This window comes from Rana temporaria, chromosome 5 (genome assembly GCF_905171775.1).
Source record: "Rana temporaria chromosome 5, aRanTem1.1, whole genome shotgun sequence".
NCBI classification, from domain to species: domain Eukaryota; kingdom Metazoa; phylum Chordata; class Amphibia; order Anura; family Ranidae; genus Rana; species Rana temporaria.
The window spans coordinates 319190716-319210724 of NC_053493.1; the positions used below are offsets into that span (position 1 = coordinate 319190716).

A 20009-nucleotide genomic window follows, 5' to 3' on the forward strand; every position below is an offset into this window, starting at 1 on the left:
AGTATAGGACCTAGGATTCTCTATGACCTTTTCAGCAAGCTTCACAGCCCAGGGGTTGAAAAAAAAAAGTTTTACTATTCTTTTTTATTGCAGGTACTTATATAGTGCCGTCAATTTACGCAGCACTTTATACACATATATTGTACATTCACATCAGTCCCTACCCTCAAGGAGTGTACAATCTAAGGTCCCTAACTCACATTTATACATACACTACATATACTAGAGCCATTTTAGACAGGAGCCAGTTAACCTACCAGCATGTATTTGGAGTGTGGGAGGAAACAGGAGTACCTGAAGGAAACCCACACAGGCACAGAGAGAACATGCAAACTTAAGGCAGTTAGTGCTGTGGTTGGGGATTTGAACCGACGGCCCTAGTGCTGCTAGGCGGAAGTGCTAACCACTTAGCCACTTGGCTTTAATTCTGTTTAAAAATAAATGTTTCAAATTCCTAGAAATAAAATCATTGAATTTAGATATATCAAACTGGTAGGGTTTAGTTGGTTCCCTACCAGTTTAAAATAATGTTATAGCATATCGATAATGGCAAAAAGTGGCCACTGCAAATCCTAAAGGGATCCAACTAGCACAATGTGAAAAAACCCTTAAAACATATTGCAACATTTAGTTACATGTAGGACTACTTTGACAAATAACACATAACAACCTTTTTACAAAATGAAAAAGAGATGCTTGCTGTAGATTCCGTTATATATTACAGCAACCCAATAACCTTTTCTATAAGCAAATGCTCATTTACCTGTCTGCTTATCATATGGCAATGGGTTACCAGGGCTCATACAGCATAATTTGCTTGGTTGGCATGCAGGCAACATCTAAAATCCTGCTATTCAGAAGATTGGTGCCATTTAAAAATTCCAAACATAGTTATTTAATTCTAAAACCCAGCTTGTACTAATTTATTCTATAAACTGCCAATATAGTTTATAAATGACAGACATATTTGTGATGCACTGGCAAATGAAATCCTTACATAATAGCATGCAAACCAAAGAGTCACCAAAAATACATATGAGATAAACGAACATGGGAGCAGAAATACGTGCATTCCGATAAAAGGTCAAGAACAGTTGAATGTTTAGCTCTCAGATACAATTGGTCACATATCTATGACTCCTAAGGGAAGAATTTACTAAGATATTTATGATTAAAAAAGTCAAAGGAGTTTCAATAAATCCTCTCATAGTAAGTTTGGAAAAAAATATACTAAGTAGTGAACCATGGTGGGAGAGGGAACCATGGTAATAGAGTGGCAGGGAGACTTGTTCTTCAGTATTCAATAATTCCTTCATATATTTTCAAGTTCGATAATGTATGACAACTCCATGGGTGTCCATGAGTGCACAACATATTTACTTGTTGCTTGAACTGGTGAAGAAAAAAAAATCTGCATTTGGACGTACCTGTAAATTCCTTTGTTTGGAGCACAGTACTGGACACTGGAGTTGATTTTTAGACCATTGGTTATATGCCACTACCTTCAGGTGATTGGACAATGGCAAAAGCTTTGCTGGGAACCACCCCCAGTGTACCTATATAACCCCTCCCACTCCAAGGAGATCAAAGAGGGACCTGTGTCCTGTCAGTATTCCAAGATTTAGAATTTACAGGTACATCAAAATTCCTATTATCTTAATCAAACAGTACAAGACACAAGAGTTAATTCTTAGACCACGGGATGTCCTCAAGCAATACACTGAATGGTGGGCAACAAATCGGCCAGAATTGCAATAACATGTCCACAGGAAGAACAAGAAAAGTCAAAGGACTGGAACAGACAGATGATCTGCAGAGACTCAAACAGCCATTTAATTTTTTTTATATATTTATTTATTTATTAAAATGCTTATTTGGAGCGCAGTCATTACCGAAGGCCTCGATGCGCTCATACAACCAACATATACATGTACAAAACAAATCTCTCATTACTGCGTGATAAACAACATAGAACCACATGATAAACATTTAAAAGAACTAAAAAATACTAATATCTTACTCTAATTAGGGCCATACACTTGAGAAAATAAAAAAGTTTTTAAAAACGTCCTAAATTTTAATAAATCCTTCTCATGTCTTATGTATAGAGGTAGAGAATTCCAGAATATTGAACCTTGTGCATCCAGCGTCCTCCCTCCACATTTAGTTCTTCTAAATTTAGGGACAATCAAATTAGCCTGATCAGCAGATCTCAATGATCTGTTGGGAACGTACCAAGTAAATTTTTCTTGCAGATACCCTGGGCTTATCTTATGGATAGCTTTGTGGACGATACAACCCACTTTGAACAAAACCCGTTCAGCAACCAATAGCCAATGCTGGGTTTTCAGAGATGGTGTAATATGGTCCAGACGACCCACACCCGTTAATAACCTAGCTGCAGCATTTTGGATCAGCTGAAGCTTATGCAGAAGAGTTTTTGGACACCCCATAGTCCAGCCGACTGCCAATAAAAGCATTGATCACGTGGATTTTGTCCACCTCATCAATGAAATGCAATGTAGAATGCAGAAGTTTCAGCTGTTAGTAACATGAGCTTACCACCTGATTTACCTGCGCCTTCAGTGACAATTTGGAATCCAAAATTATTCCCAAGTCCCGAACCTGGGTAGCCGGGGTCGGGGATGGCATAAACGAAGCCGGCCAAGAAGGAAAATCATTCAAACTGGTTTTGCTCTGATTACTGATAATACATTCTGTTTTTGAGCCATTAAGTTTTAAATAATTTTGCTCCCATCCAGGACTGTATTTCCTCCAGGCAGGATGCCAAATCTACCTGGGCTTCCTCGCTTTTAAGGCAGCTTAAAATAAATCTGAGTATTGTCTGCATAAACGTGAAAGCTCAGATTATGGCGCCGAATAATATACAGCAGCAGCCTTATGTAGATATTAAATAATATCGGCGATAACGCAGAACCCTGAGGAACCCCGCAGGACAAGAAACTATTAGATGAATAATACATCCCTAGTCTTCCCCTCTGAGTTCTATTCCGCAGGAATGAGGCCATCCATGTCAATGCCATGTCCTCAAGCCCGGCCACAGACACCAGCCTTTCCAGAAGTCTGGCATGATCTATAGTATCAAATGCAGCCGACAAATCCAGCAATATTAACGCTGAAGCCTCCTGGCTGTTCATGGCCCATAGGCAGTCATCCTTCACTATAATCAGGGCAGTCTCTGTGCCTCTAACCAGGACGGCATCCAGACTGATATTCATCAAAAATATTATTGGACTCCAAGTGCGGCTGAAGTTGCCACACAGCAGCTCTCTCCATTATTTTAGCTAAAAAAGGCAAGGTCGAAATTGGTCGATTATTGCTTAAATCGCACCGTAACACGTTAGCCTTCTTCAATAGGGGGATTATAACCGCCTGCTTCAGAATACTTGGCACTGTTCCAATAGCAAAAGACATATTAATAATGTCTGCTATAAACGGTGCCAAGGTAACAGCAGAGTCCTTCACCAGCTGTGCCATGCAGGGGTCAAGCGCTGAAGACGAAGCTCTAAGAGACTTGAGAATAGTCAGTATCTCTACACTAGTCACCGCCGAAAAACAGGTGAAACGTACCCCTTTGTATACAGGAGAACTTTCTGTATAACAGGAATCAGGTATATTGTTTCTTATGTCTATAATTTTTTGCTTAAAATACTCTGCTAACTTCTCACTTAATTCCGGAGAGAATTCTTCCTTGGTGTCTAAACAGATTGGATTTGCAAGGGTATTGGCAACTTTAAATAATTCTGCGGCCTTATTTTCCGCCAACCTAATTTTCTCTGTTAGGTATGTTTTTTTAGCTTTTTTTATTTCAGCTTTATATTTTTTCAAAGCCGCTCTGTATATGTTTCTCTAGTAAAGGAATTAGGGTCTTTCCTCCATATTTTTTCTAACGCTCTGCAGCTCCATTTTAAAGTGCGAGTATATATACTTCGGCAAGAAGTATGAATAGATTTAAATGGGAAATTAATTTTCTACACACTGAACTGGATGGACTGTTGTCTTTATTTAACCTTACCAACTATGTAACTTCAAGAACGTAACATCAAATATAGCACTGGTGCATTCATTTACAATCTTGGGGTGGAATGCGTCTTTTTAATATAAACACAAAAATTAGCTGAGTGGCCCAGCAGGCAGATTCTTACAGAGAAGACCTGATTATAACCAGGATCAGAACAGATTATCTCTATTTTCTGTGATGCTGTGGCATGGTTACATAGTAGGCACAGGTTCTTCACCCCTAATTATAATTTTGTTTACATGCCAATGGTAGTCTGCTGCAAAATATTACACTTGAACAGATCTAAAAACTTTGCATCAGAAACCTTTTGGTGTTATAATAAATGGGAAATTTGCAGAATAATATTTGTACTTTGAGATGTACTATAAGAGGACAAACAAAACTAGGAAACTGGAAAAACTACAGTTTTATTACTTTTATTTTAATTATTTTTGCCTAGAAGATGCAAGGGAAATTATATATAAAAAAAAACATTTGAAGTCAATAGCACCAAAAGATATGTGTCTTACTTTTGTATCATACATAATTTTAGTTAATTGGGTAATCAAATCTGCCTCCACTACTCTCCTAATCCACTGTTCTCTTTATTTAATAAAAAAACGAAATATTGAAGAGTAAGCATGTAAATATGAAAATGCCAAATAAAAAAATGTCTTTAACCACTTGCCTACTGAGGACCAGTCATCTCTATGACCGTCGGAGGCCCGGGCACGACGTTATGACGTCACGCCCGGGTACCCGGAAGTAAACAAAGCCGCAATCGTAGCTGTCGACATGAGATCGGTGAATTTTTTTTCACAATTTCATGCTTGTAAGCCTGGAGGAGAGATGTGGGGCCTTATTGACCCCACATCTCTCCATAAAGAGGACCTGTCACAGTGATTCATATTACAAGGGATGTTTACATTACTTGTAATAGGAATAAAAGTGATAAAAAAAAATGTAAGAATAAAAGTAGTAAAATGTAAAAATAAAATTCAATAATTTTTTTTTTTAAACGCCCCTGTCCCCGGTAGCTCGAGCTCAGAAGCGAACATGCAAGTCCCGCCCACATATGTAAACGCCGTTCAAACCCCAATGTGAGGTATCGTTGCGTGCGTTAGAGCGTGTGCAACAATTCTAGCACTAGACCTCCTCTGTAACTCGAAAATAGTAACCTGTAAAAAAAAATCAAGCGTCGCCTATGGAGATTTTTAAATACCGAAGTTTGGCGCCATTCCATGAGTGTGTGCGCAATTTTGAAGCGTGACATGTTAGGTATCTATTTACTCGGCGTAACATCATCTTTCACATTATACAAAAAAAAAATTAATTTTTTTATTCATGAAACGGTTATTTTTTTCCCCAAAAAAAGGCGTTTGAAAAATTATTGCGCAAATACCGTGCGAGGAAAAAAGTTGCAATGACCGCCATTTCAATCCCTAGGGTGTCTGCTAAAAAATATATATATATAATGTTTGGGGGTTCTGATTAATTTTCTAGCAAAAAAAATTAGATTTTTACACGAAGGAGAGTGCCAAAATAGGCCCGGTGGACAAGTGGACAGCAAACACTGAAATAATAAATAGAATGGAATTATCAATTATCTACAGTGGCAAGAAAAAGTATGGGAACTATTTGAGTTAACCAATTTTCGGCAGTAATTTGTCATACAGTGTGGTCTGATCCTCATCTAAGTCACAGCCATAGACTAATTACTTCAACTAAAGGTAATTGGAGTCAGTAGTTTGCATACCTGGAGTCCAATTAATGAAAGGAGTTTGGAAGTGTGGTTTAGAGCTACTGTGATTGATAAAAGGACACTCAAAGATTAAGATTGGTTTTCATAAGAAGCATTAGCTGATATGAACCATGCCTTGCAAAAGGCGCTCTCTGAAGATATTCAATCAAGAGTAGTTGCTCTGCATAAGGCTGGAAAGGGATACGATCCATACAAGCAATCTGAAAGTGTTTAGGCATCCATCAGTTGACAAATTGTATATAAATGGAGACAGTTTAGTACTGTGGCTACTCTACCTAGAAGTGGGCATCCAGCCAAGATGACTCCCAAATCACAAAGCAGAATCCTCAATGAATAAACAGGAACCCACGAGTAACAGCTAAAGGCTTGAAGACATTACTGGAACTGGCAAACCTCCCTGTTCATGAGTGTACGTAAGTCTTTGAACGGGCAGTCTGTCCATGTTAGAACAACACGGAGGAAGCTGCCGCAGCATATCTGGGAAATTTTTTCTGCAGACTGATGAAACAAAAGTGGAATTGTTCAGGTAGACTGATGAAACAAAAATGTAATTGTTCGGGGAAAAATACTTAGCGCTATATATGGTGCAAAAAAGGACAACTTACCAACATTAAAACAACATCACAACAGTGAAATATGGTGGCTTGCTTTGCTGCCTCAGGGCCTGGACCTTGGCCATCATCAAAGGCAAAATTAATTCCCAAGTTTACCAAAATATACTAAAGGGTAATGTCAGGTTGTCCGTCAGCTGAAGCTTAAACCTACTACACCCTACTCGTTTTTTTCATTCAACCCAGCAAAAAAAACGAACAGCTCAGAAGGATCCATTGTACTAAATGTTAGTACAGCGATCTCCCCTGCTGTGCTATTGTGTTCCGACGGCTGGCTTCTGACAGACTGGCTGCATTACACACATGCCAAATGTCAGATGGGTTTCTTTTGAACAAAATGCCGCCCAACATTTTGCCCGCGTGTACCAGGCTTTAGTAGAATATGGGTGATGCAACAGGACAATGACCCTAAGCATCAAAGTAAATACTCCACAGACTGGCTTAAAAAAAACAAACAAACAACATACTCCTTTTGCAGTGTGGCCCAGTCAGAGCCCAGACCTTAACCCCAAAGAGACGTTGTGGAATGATCTCAAGAGAGCTGCTCATACCAAACATCCTACTTATATGTCTGGGCTGAAGCCGTTGTGTAAAGGGGAATGGTCAAAAATTCCTCTTGAGTATTGTGCAGGTCTGATCCAGACCTACTGAAGGCGCAAAATTTGAATTGTGTGAGATCAGATTAAGCACATTGGGCCAGATTCACAAAAGAGATACATCGGAGTATCTCAGATACTCCGTCGTATCTCTCAGAGTATCTATGCGACTGATTCATAGAATCAGTTACGCATAGATAGCCCTTAGATCCGACAGGTGTAATTGTTTTACACTGTCGGATCTTAGGATGCAATACCGCGGCCGCCGCTGGGGGGAGTTTGCGTCGTAAACCAGCGTCGGGTATGCAAATTAGGAGTTACGGCGATCCACAACGGTTTTTCGCGTTCGCTACGTCGCTGCTAGTCTAGTTTCCCATCGCAAAGTTAGTCGTCGTTTTTGGTGCCCTAACTTTACACAGCACACGTATGTGCTGTATAAAGTATGGCCGTCGTTCCCGTGTCTAAATTTAAAACATTTTCCTCCTTGCGTAAGACGTCCGGGAATACGGAAGTACGATACACACGTCGCCGTTCGAAAAAATGACGTCACTTCGTGCAAAGCACGGCGGGAAATTCAAAAGGGAGCATGCGCAGTAGGTCCGGCGCGGGAGCTCGCCTAATTTAAATGGCACACGCCCCTTTGAATTACGCTGGCTTACGCCGGAGGCCGCCGGCGTAGGTTTTCATTGCAAGTGCTTTGTGAATCAGGCACTTGCGATGAAAACTTGCGTCGGTGTAACGTATCTACGATACGTTACGCCGCCGCACTTCTACGTGAATCTGGCCCATTGTGTTTGACTATTGGTGTGCAGATCAGATCATATTTTATCGCAAATTACTGCAAAAAATCTGTGAATTCCAAGGAGTTCACACACTTTTTCTTGCCCCTGTAAGGGGTAAATTTACTAAATGCATAAAAGGCATGTAAACTTTCAAAATTATTTGTAAATAATCTAAATACGGTCTTATTTTCTATATAAAACAGACACCTTTGGTATATGAATGTATGAAAACAAGCTAGTATGCAAAGGCAAAGGAATATTAGTTTCCAACAAGACTGGAAAAGATGCGAGATGCATAGACCACACTGCTACATCATGATGTCAGAGCACTGAATAATGGCCTGTATCCTGACCCCAATACCATATATGACTTTGTCTTCAATTGCATTTATGGACTGTTTTATTATAACCCATAACCTGTTTAAACAATGCCAAATTGTTGCCTATGTTTCATGTCAGAATCGCACTTCTTAGACTTTCTTTTCTAGAGTGCCTACTTTCCATGCCCTACTTGTAAATGTGAACATAGGCACCTCTTACTCTATACATCTACGTAAAGACGCATTCAGCGCTGGCATGTAACACCCATAAAACAAAAGCGCTGATGACTAATAATAGTGCGATATAAATACCAATATACCATTTCAAATTAAAAATAAACCTTAAAAATCACATTCCCAAATAAAGATATTCACAGTAAATACATGGAAAAGGTTAATAAAAGAATTCAGTGCAGATTCTTCATTATTTAAATCATCAAGCAAAAGTCTCAATGATACAACTAAACCCTTTTACTAGTGATCAACCTAAGGTGCTCAAGATGTGCCCTCACCTTAGCACTTGGACCTATAGGTGCATATAGGTCTATATATGCCTTCCCCAACAAGTGTTAATACAGATAGCCTAGGATAACTCCAAACACTTCTGCCTCTTTGACTCCAAAGATGGTACTGTCACTTTAATTATTCAATACCAGTGGAGTAGGTGCTGTAACACTACAAATCATAAAAAAGGACTGCCAAAGTGTAGTAAATTAAAGTGTTACCAAATCCACAACAGTAAACTCATTCTATATATGCAGTAAAGCATGCTTGCTATACTCAATGTGGAACCTAAGGGATTAATCCTCTGCATTGTATAAACAGGCTTTTGAATCCTGTATGCACAGATACTACTCTTCTTCCACTGACTCCAAAACAGGTCCTAATAAAACAGAGTAAAACATGCTTGATTCTGAGCATGCGCGGGATTTGAACCAATGCTTTCTGTACGAACTATCGGTTTGGACCAATCGGGCAGCGGGCCATCGGTTCGATTTTAAAGCATGTTTTACAATTTTGGACCGAAGGACAACAGACTGATGGGCTATACACACCGTCGGTTTGGACCGATGAAACTGAACCTCGGTCCATTCTCATCGGTTTTGCCCGACCGTGTGTATGCGGCCTGGGATGTCATTTACCACTGTGACGAAGGAGCGACACATGCTCCAAAACACGTTACCGCCCCTTCTCCCCACTGACACCATCAGCCTTGTGTGTCCCGCAGGGAACCTGGAATACAGGCTTCCCTGCTGCCTCCTCTCTCCAACACGTATGAGAACTCTTTACAGCTGCTGGGTGGCTCTACATTGCTCTCTACCACCATGCTGAGGATGAACACATGCCACAGACGAGGACTCCTGATTTTATCATGTCTTTTAACACTCAACGATCTTGTAAGTGCTTTTAACCCTTTGTTCACTTTATTAAATCTCATCACTATCATCCCTCTGACCAGCTCTCCACCTCCACCAGTGCACCCTTATATCCTCTCTGTTTTATACCACTGTGTATACACCCACATGTGTGATTCTATAGGCACATGGGCTGCTCAGATGTTATAAGAAGAAAATGTTCAGGATAGAAACTCACAGAAAATTGAGCATGTGCACAGTTGCCAACGACAGCTGCAAAATCCCTAGCTGAATTGGGCACACGGACAGAAGGTTAGTAGAGTAGTTAGTAGAGAGCAGCAGGATCAACCAGGTTTTTTTGCAGAATACAGAAAATAAATCTCATAATGACCAAGCATGAACAGCATTTAACCACTTAAGACCCGGACCAAAATGCAGCTAAAGGACCTTGCCCCTTTTTGCGATTCAGCACTGCGTCGCTTTAACTGACAATTGCGCGGTCGTGCGACGTGGCTCCCAAACAAAATTGGCGTCCTTTTTTTTCCCACAAATAGAGATTTTATTTGGTGGTATTTGATCACCTCTGCGGTTTTTATTTTTTGCGCTATAAGCCCCCATTCACACCTAGGCGTTTTGTCGCCTGTAGTGTGACGCCGCAGCAGCCCCGAGACGCTGGAGGGATGAAAACACATTGCCCTCTATGGAGATGGTTCACATCTCCACGCCGAACGCCTGCTGCCTGAAAAAAAGTCCCGGACCTTTTTTTCAGGCGACTTTCGGCGTTCAGCATAGGAGATGTGAACTATCTCCATAGAGGGGGTGAGGCTGCATCCACAATTGCGGCGTTTTGTCGCCGCAAATCGCGGTACAAAACGCCGCAATTTGTCGTTGCAATTCGCGGGACAAAACGCCGCGATTTTGTACGCCTAGGTGTGAATGCAGCCTAAACAAAAATAGAGCGACAATTTTGAAAAAAATTCAATATTTTTTACTTTTTGCTATAATAAATATCCCCCAAAATGTATATATATATATATATATATATATATATATATAAAAAAAAAAAAATCCTCAGTTTAGGCCGATACGTATTCTTCTACCTATTTTTGGTAAAAAAATAATTCACAATAAGCGTTTATCGGTTGGTTTGCGCAAAATTTATAGCGTTTACAAAATAGGTGATAGTTTTATTGCATTTTTATAGAAAACATTTTTTTTCGTACATCACGGGACACAGAGCAGCATAGCCATTACATATGGGATGTCCCCAAGCAATGCTCCATGAGGGGAGGGAGACAACCAGAAAAAACCAAACAGGAGGTGCCACCGGACAAGAGGAGATTAAAGTGCGGCCCGTAGTACCGCCTGCCCAAAGGCTGAATCAGCGTTCCTCCTAACGTCCATTTGATAAAATTTTGCAAATGTGTGGACAGATGACCAGGTTGCTGCCCTGCAGACCTGAGCCATAGAGACCTGGTGATACGCTGCCCAAGAGGCACTTATAGCTCTAGTGGAATGAGCCTTAACCGATAAGGGTGGACTCTTCCCCTTCAGGCCATAGGCCTGAATAATCGTCTGCCTAATCCACTTAGCAATAGTGGCCTTAGACGCTGCCTGGCCCTTTTTGGGCCCTTCCGGCAGAATGAATAAGACGTCCGTCTTACGAATCTGGGCTGTAGCTTCCAAGTAAATCTTTACAGCTCTAACTACATCCAAGGAATGTAGTAACCTCTCTTCCTTAGAAGAAGGCTTTGGAAAAAATGATGGAAGAATCACATCTTGATTAAGGTGAAAATTTGATACCACCTTAGGCAGGAAGGACGGAAGCGGCCGCAAAACGACCCTGTCCTTATGCAATAATAAATAAGGTGCCTTACATGACAAGGCTGCCAACTCCGACACTCTTCTGGCGGATGCCATGGCCACCAGAAACACTAGTTTCCTAGTCAAAAGGACCAAAGGGATCGCGGACAAGGGCTCAAAGGGCTGCCTTTGCAAGGCCGATAGAACCAAATTTAGATCCCAAGGATACAGGGGAGCTTTAATCGGGGGATTCACCCGAATAACACCTTGTAAAAAGGATTTCATTAAGGAATGGGCAGCCAAAGATCTCTGGAAGAAGACCGACAAGGCAGACACCTGCCCCTTGATTGTGCCGACCGCCAAACCTTTTTCCACTCCCAACTGTAAAAACTCCAGGATTCTCCCAATGGTATATTTGCGGGGATCCCATTTCCTGGTTTCACACCAGGTAATATAGGCCTTCCACACCCTATAGTATATTAACCTGGAAACTGGTTTTCTTGCGTTTATAAGGGTGGAAACGACCTGCCCTGAAAGGCCTCTGTTTCTGAGAATCAGGGACTCAGCCGCCAGGCCGTTAAATTTAGGGCCTGTAAGGCAGGGTGGTAGAATGGCCCTTGTGAGAGGAGGTCCGGACGTAGAGGGAGGACCCAAGGCTCCTCTACGGTCATCCTTTTTATCAAGGAGTACCAAGGTCTTCGGGGCCACGCTGGGGCCACTAGAATCGCTGGCTTGCGTTCCCTTTGAATTCTGTGAAGAAGACGGGGTAGCATCCGTATTGGAGGGAAGGCATAGATTAGCGCAAACTGATGCCAAGGGCACACCAAGGCATCTGTCCCGCAGGCCAATGGATCCCTCGTTCGAGAGACAAACTTTGCTACTTTGGCATTGAATCTGGACGCCATAACGTCCACCTCCGGAGTACCCCACTTCCGGCAAATGACCTGGAACACTTCGGGATGGAGGGACCACTCCCCTGGGGACATCTGTTGGCGGCTGAGGAAGTCCGCTTGCCAATTGTCCACCCCGGGGATAAAGATAGCTGAGATGCAGGGGACATGGGCTTCTGCCCATGAAAAGATCCGATCTACCTCCCTTTGGGCTGCCTGACTCCTGGTGCCACCCTGGTGGTTTATATAAGCTACGGCAGTGGCATTGTCGGATTGTACCCTTACTGGGGAGCCCTGCAGAACCTCCGTCCAGCCCAAAAGAGCCAACCGAGCTGCTCGGATCTCTAAGACATTTATGGGTAGGGCTGATTCTGCCCTTGACCATTTCCCCTGTAGGGTTAAATCGTCTAGGACTGCACCCCAGCCTGATAGGCTGGCATCCGTGGTTACTATCCTCCATGAGGGGGGACTGAACGATCTTCCTTTCAGAAGATTTTTTGTGACTAGCCACCAACACAGACTCTGCCTTACCGCATAGGGAAGGGAAATGGGAAGATCCAAGGCCTGGAGTCTTTTGTCCCAGGCCGTGAGAATTGCTCTCTGTAGCCTCCGAGAATGGATCTGGGCATAGGGCACTGCCTCGAAGGTGGCCACTAGCTTTCCCAACAGGCGCATGCAGAGGCGTATAGATGGCCTTGTGCTGCTTAGGACTATGTTGTCTTGTATCTAAAATCAGACCTAGATACTCCAACCTTCTTGTGGGCTGTAAAGCCGATTTGTCCCGGTTTAGAACCCAACCCAGGGACTCTAGGCAGTTTACTGCTAGCAACACTGCCCGATTTAAGCCGGCCGCTGAGTGGTCGACTACCAGAAGATCGTCTAGGTAGGCCATGATCAGAATGCCCTGTTCCCTTAGGATGGCTAATACGGGGGCCAGCATCTTCGTAAAAACCCGAGGGGCCGTGGCTAGTCCGAACGGAAGAGCCACGAACTGATAATGCCGATAGTTTAGGGCAAAACGCAGATACCTGTAATGGCCTGGGAAAATCGGAACGTGCAGGTATGCGTCCTTTATATCGATGGAGGCCAAGAACTCCTTTCCTTGGAGGGCGGCCACCACCGAACGAATGGACTCCATTCGAAAGGACCGGACTCTTAAAAAGCGGTTTAATGACTTTAGGTCCAGTATAGGCCTGACATCCGCCGTTTGGCTTCGGGACAACGAAGAGGTTTGAGTAAAACCCTTGTCCTTGCTCCCCTGCTGGTACTTCCATAATCACTCCTTGAGATAGGAGTCGCTCTAGGGCGGACAGAAGTGATGCCTGTCTTTGAGGGTCGCCTGGAAGTCTTGACGTTTGAAAGTGAGGAGGGGGGAACTCCCGAAACTCCAGCTTGTACCCCTGAGTCACTGAGGACAGAACCCATTGGTCGGTAACTTGGGCCCCCCACAACTCCGAGAATAACCGGAGTCTTCCCCCCACTCGAGAGAGTGGGGGCGCCCCTTCACAAGGCTGCCTTAGGGGCAGCCTTAACCGGCTTACGGTTCCACGGTCTCTTGTTCCCTGCAGCTTGCCCTTGTGGCCTGTTTGCAGATGCGCGTCCAGGAGGCTGTCGATACTGCCTAGAGAATGAGGGCCCTGGAACTGGAGAGGTTGGGCGCTTAAAAGAGGGACCTCGGAACCTTTTCTTAACCGGCAAAAGGGTGCTCTTACCACTAGAGATCTTTTGAATATATTTGTCAAGATCTTCTCCAAACAATCTCTCTCCTTGAAAGGAGAATCCTGTAAGGAGTTTTTTGCAGGGGGTTTCTGCAGACCAGTTCTTTAACCAAAGTAATCTTCTCATGTGAACCAAATACAGGGATAGGCGGGACGCCTGTTGGATTGAATCCTTGATAGCGTCTACCGCGAAACATAAAGCTCTAGGTAGATCGGCTAAGTCCTGAGCCTGTTGAGCCGGGAGGTCCTTTAGGGCCTGCTTGGCCTGGTCCTTTAAAGCCTGGCAGACGCCAATGGCAGCTACAGCTGGCTGGACCACTGCCCCCGCTGTGGCAAAGGATGCCTTCAGTAAGGTCTCAAGCCTTTTATCCACAGGATCTTTAAACATGTGAATATTGTCCACTGGACACGTTAAAGCTTTATTGACACATGATATGGCTGCGTCAACAGTGGGGACAGCCCATTTTTTCGAAAACTCCTCCTCTAAAGGGTACATAACTGCGAACCTTTTAGGAGGCAAAAAAAATCCTGTCTGGCTTAACCCAGTCCTGAAATATCAGGTCCTTTAACAAAGGATGGACCGGGAACACCAGGTTGGCTTGGGGCGCTTTTAGGGAGCCCAATGAGGACACAGCGGAGGCCAGAGGCTGAGGCAAAGGCATTTTAAAAGCTGACCGCACCATATCCGTTAAGGACTGAACCCACAATTTTTCTGCGTGAGAAGCTGAAAAAGGTTCTTCTATAGTAGAATCTTCAGAACCTAAATGGTCCAGGTGATCCTCAGCCTGGTCTCCTGTATCTTCCAATTCCTCAGTGGAAAGGACATCTTCCTCAGGAGATTCAAACCTGGGAGACGGGGACCTAGCCCGCTTCTTCCCGGATAAAGAGGCCGTAATAAGAGCGGCCATCCTTTTTTCAAATCCACCCAAGGTGGAGGCTAACATCTCTTCCGTGACATAGGAAGGAGTTGGTTGAATAGGGCCCGCCATAGCACCTAGCAACCCTGATGGCTCACCCAGGGCAGCAACCTCCGGATCCTCCGGGGAGGTAGGGGCAGGTGGATTCTGGGAAATATCCTCCGAGCCCGATGGGGAACCCTTCGGCTTTTTAATACCTTTAGCATTTTTAGCGTTCCCTGCACCCTTAGGAGCCATAATAAACAAATCTGAGATACTCCGCTAATATACAACTAACTGTAATAGCTGGAGAAAAACACACATTTAAATAAATGAGGAAGAAAATTAGGCTAGGGTAATGTTAGACAGAAACTAAACTTCCCAAAACCTAACAAGAGATAGCAATATTGAGCCCCAAGGGCTTAATCATATCCTAATATTGCTTCCCTTACTGCTGGGCTAAGAGAGTACCAAATACTAAGTACTCTGACTGCTACTTAGTACACCGGCTTTTCAGAGAAAATCTGAGCTTAAACAGCTCTTTAGCAAGGTGTGTACAAAAAAACGGCCACTAGGTGTCACTGTGTCAGCATAACATAGGCAAACCTATCCTGCTCAGCTCAGCATCGCTGCTCCGTGTCCCTTCACAGCCTTCAGCAAACTGACAGGCTAAATAGAGTTTTCCCTCTGATGTACAGAGGGGAGGGAACTCCCTGGGCGTCCCCCGCCCCCTCCACGCAGCGTCGGCGCCTATAACAGTGCGCAGGCACGCGCGCGCTCCCGACGCCGCTCTACAGGAAGCAGGAAGCAGAATCCATGTGGGGAGAGGAGCCCGGGAGCTGCTGGAGACACACAGACATCAGGAAGTAAGTAATTTAAACCTGACATGCTCCCCTTTACATTTCATGGAGCAAAAACACCTTGTAGCAGCAGCAGCAGTGTATTAGCCCAGCCAGAGGAACAGTATACCTGGGTGTTTGAGCCATCCAGTCATGCAGACTTTGTGGTTTCTCTTTAGCCCATGCACAGAGGCATAAAAAAGGCTTTTCCCCAGAGTCCCCTGTGGGGAGCCCACTGACAAACCAAGTTCCGTAGGCCCCCCGCTTACCTTTCCACGCCGCAGGGTATTGCTCATGCAAGAGGCCCAATCTTCCCCCTTCACCGTGGGTATGGTCATAGACCTTCAGGGACCGGGGTCCAAGTCAGGAACACCACACACCTGGACCTATACAGCACTACTGGCAGCAGGTATCCATAGGTTAAAAAACCCAGTCCTGGAACCCAGAGTCCAGCCCTCCAAGGAGAGGCATTATAGGCAAAACCCCATCCACGAATTGGGGCCCGGGTACCGTCCACTTTGGCTATGAAGCACCTTGGACGGATCCGGTCGGCTGGCCCTGGTCCCAAGGACAAACTGCAGGCACAACCTTCAACGTGCACCAACACCTAAGACACTGGCGAAAAAACTGAGGTACTCCCACTATGGGTGGGGGTTATATAGGGAGGGAACTTCCTGTCGGAGAGTGCCAGTGTCCATCACCTGAAGGTACACTATATAACCCATATGTAATGGCTATGCTGCTCTGTGTCCCGTGATGTACGATAAAGAAAATGCATTTAAAATGCATTGTTCATTGTGAAAATGACAGTTGCAGTTTGGGAGTTAACCACAGGGGTCGCTGTTGGGGTTATGTGTTCCCTGAAGTGTGTTGAATACTGTAGGGGGGTGTGGCTGTAGGTGTGATGTCATCGATTGTGTCCCCCTATAAAAGGGATGACACGATCGATGACAGAGCCACAGTGAAGAACGGGGAAGCCGTGTTTACACACGGCTCTCCCAGTTCTTCAGCTTCGGGGACCGATCGCGGGACTCCAGCGGCGATCGCGTCCGCGAGTCCCGCGGTCACGGAGCTTCGGACCGGGTTGCGGGCGCGTGCCGCACGCCCGCGACCCCGCTGCTGGGCTTAAAGGACAACGTACCTATACGTTGATGTGCCCAGCCGTGCCATTCTGCTGACGTATATCAGCGTGAAGGGGTCCTTAAGTGGTTAATACAGCGTTTTTTTTACGATGTGGGTTTAGTGACACTTTAACTGCTTGCCGACCAACCGCCGTCATCATACTGCGGCAGGTCGGCATGTTCCCGCGAGCTGTCGTAGCTGTACGCCGGCCCTTTAAGCGGGGATAGCAGGCGCGCGCCTGCTGCACTGCGAGGGAACTGATGCACGTGGCCGGCCGTCGCGATGAACGCTGGCCAAGTGTGATCGCGGGCACGAGAGCCAGAACAGGCACGTGTGTGTGTAAACACACACATGCCTGTTCTGTGAGGAGAGACATATTGCGTGTTCCTACTAGCTAGGAACAACAATCTGTCATCTCCTCTAGTCACTCCTATCCCCCCACCAGTTAGAACACATACAAGGGAACACAGTTAACCCCTTGATCCCCCCTGGTGTTAACCACTTCCCTGCCAGTGACAATTACACAGTGTCAGGGCTGGGCTCAGCCCTTCCTTCTCTGTGCTAGCAGCTCAGCTGTCAGCCAATTGCCAGCTCCCATCTCTCCACAGTGATCCACCTGTTGATGATCCTGCTCTTCAGCTTCAGCTGCCTACTTAAAGCCTTCCAGTTCATTTGCTCACTGCCTTCGCCTTTGTCAAGATCACAGAGACTGTCTCCTGCGTTCCTGTTAAAGACTTGCTTAGCTTACGATCCTTCTGGCTACAGATCCTGCTTGTTGTACTACTATGTTTGCTGGCTCTCTGACATTGGCTTGGCTGACTACCCGATCCGGCTACTGAACTCTGGCTATGTTTTGACTACGCTTACTCTGTTTACCTTTTTATTATTAAACAAGTGTGATTTAACTGTACTTCTGTCTTAGTCTGATTTATGGTTTCTGACACACAGTAACCAGTGTATTTTTATAGCATTGATTGCTGTATAAATGTCAATGGTCCCAAAATGTGTCAAAAGTGTCCGATCTGTCCGCCATAATGTCGCAGTCCCGATAAAAATTGCAGATCACCGCCATTACTAGTAAAAAAAAAAAAAAAAGACATAAATCTTTCCCATCGTTTGTAGACACTATAACTATAACCAATCAATATATGCTTATTGCAATTATTTATTTATTTTTAGGTGAGCTTCAACCTCCCTCTACTGGACGTGGAAGAATTGCATTGAGGATAGGAACATTTTGACCGCCGGCCGTGGGAAAACGAGGCAACATTAAGGGCTGTCAATATTCACAGCCAAGAAAGGTTAGCTAAGAAATAAGATGATTATGTCACAATTCATGTGGAATTGCTGACATGACTGAGCTATGAGGCAGTTTTTGTGATTTGAGAATCTTAGGTCACATGCAGAGGACATCAGGCAAGCTCAGCTTAAATCAGTAATATTAGGGTAAGTAATACCATGGACCTGATGCTCAAATTTATAACTAACACAACATATTTTATAAACTTACCAGCCTCTGATTCAGTCGCTTATTTTCTTCTTCTTTTAATTGCAGTGTCTGAATACAAAATAAAGAATAATTTCAAATTATAAAAAAATAAAATCAGTAAACTGAAATTCATAAGGACTTTTCTAAACAGGCTTTTGTTTGCTTTTCTGCCTCATTAAAGTCAAAAGGAATGCAAAAGCCAATCAAAGCAACTCTGCAATATCTCAAGGAACAGAAATACCATCCAATTGTACAACCCCCAACACATACTGTATACAGACAACAAAACAAGCAATGCTAAATAATAGCAAGTTGATTGCGACCACAGGCTTGTAAAGATGATAAGTACCTACTCACCCAAGTCCGGTACATTGCATTGTAGGTATTTAACACACACACACACACACTTTATGTTATGTTACATACAGAAGTATGGGTTTGTTGTTTTTACTTACCTTACCTTAGTGGATGAGGCATCGGTCTGATGCTGCATCTGTCCCCCGCTGGCTCTAACACTAAGAACCGAGTGATCCAACACCGCTGATCGGTCAGTCACTGCACTCTGCTCTGCCCCCCACGCTCACTGGAGTGCTGGGCTGTGGAGGGGGTAGGAGCGGACGGCTCAGGCTCTCAGGGAGGCAAGCTGGGTGCCGGTCAAGGCATGTGGGCGGATCCTGACCATATGGTCGTGATCATGCCTGAGCCTGGATCCGCTCTGTGACATCAGCGGGCCTTTAGAAGTTTGTTCTGCACTCCGGTGATCCACAGAAGTACAGTCAAATGAGCTTTGTCTGTACTTCTTTAAAGGCAGCCTATTCATTTAAATGGGCTGCCTAATGTACCACAACAGACCAAAATAATGGGGTCTGACAAGCCCCAAACTATGTGAAGGGAATGGAGAATTCATACTGAACAAGTGCCATTCTCATTTCTCCAAAATATGCAAGTCAGTAACAAAAAATTGTCAAATCTTATGTCTGTGGTGGCCAGGCACAGAGGTGACAAATAACAAATTGCATTTTCATTCTGTGCAATAATATGTTGGTTGTCATATTATAAACCAATACAGATATATTTAGAATAATTGGTATTGAGAGTGTCTGTTAAAGCATAACAACACACTTATTATATACCTTGATTGGTTATGTAACTTCTGTAAACATCTTATAAAAGGGCCACAAATAATGGCTACATTTGCAGCGCAGCAGCTCTCGATTACCATAGGAACATTGAAGGAATGCTCAGAGTCTTTTATGAGAGTCGTGGATTCTGAAATACTGTATCAGATGGGACTACTTAACAAATGAATTGCTCTTCATGATTCAACAGGCGGGTTTTAACCACTTCCCGACCGCCGCATGTATATGTACGTCCACAGAATGGCACGTACAGCCAAATGGGCGTACATGTACGTCCTTGCCTTCTAGCGGGTGGGGGGTCCTATCGGGGAAGCTCTGCTGTTTTCTATCATCCAATCACATGCAAACAAAAATGCTGTTTTTTATTTTCCTTGCATGTCCCGCTCAGATCTACAGCGACTGCACTTCCAAGTGTACTTACAGTGCAAAGTGGATTTTCCTTTAGTAAACAAACCCCTTAGTATTTTTATACCCAAAATCACACATTTATTATATTGTAGCTTAACAATTCCTATTGTGGTGGCTGCATTTATTTTCTTTTTTAGTTTTTTTTCCCCCTGGTGATTTGGCCAGTAAAATCTGTTTTCTTTCAACAGATAAAGCTGTCCTGGAAATGTAGCAATTAGAGTGTTGAGACAATCCATTTACCACTGACAGGGGTGCGTA

At 44.0% G+C, this 20009-nt stretch overlaps 1 protein-coding gene across 4 annotated transcripts in view; it reads right to left on the reverse strand.

The window, feature by feature from the left end:
• Window positions 1–20009, reverse strand: part of RB1CC1 (RB1 inducible coiled-coil 1) — a 234092-nt gene that overhangs the window by 20495 nt on the left and 193588 nt on the right. For all 4 annotated transcript variants that reach the window (XM_040354194.1, XM_040354196.1, XM_040354193.1 and 1 more), the window contains exon 19: window positions 18226–18273. In XM_040354194.1, coding sequence (XP_040210128.1) covers window positions 18226–18273 — 48 coding nt within the window. The remainder of the gene's footprint in view (window positions 1–18225; window positions 18274–20009) is intronic.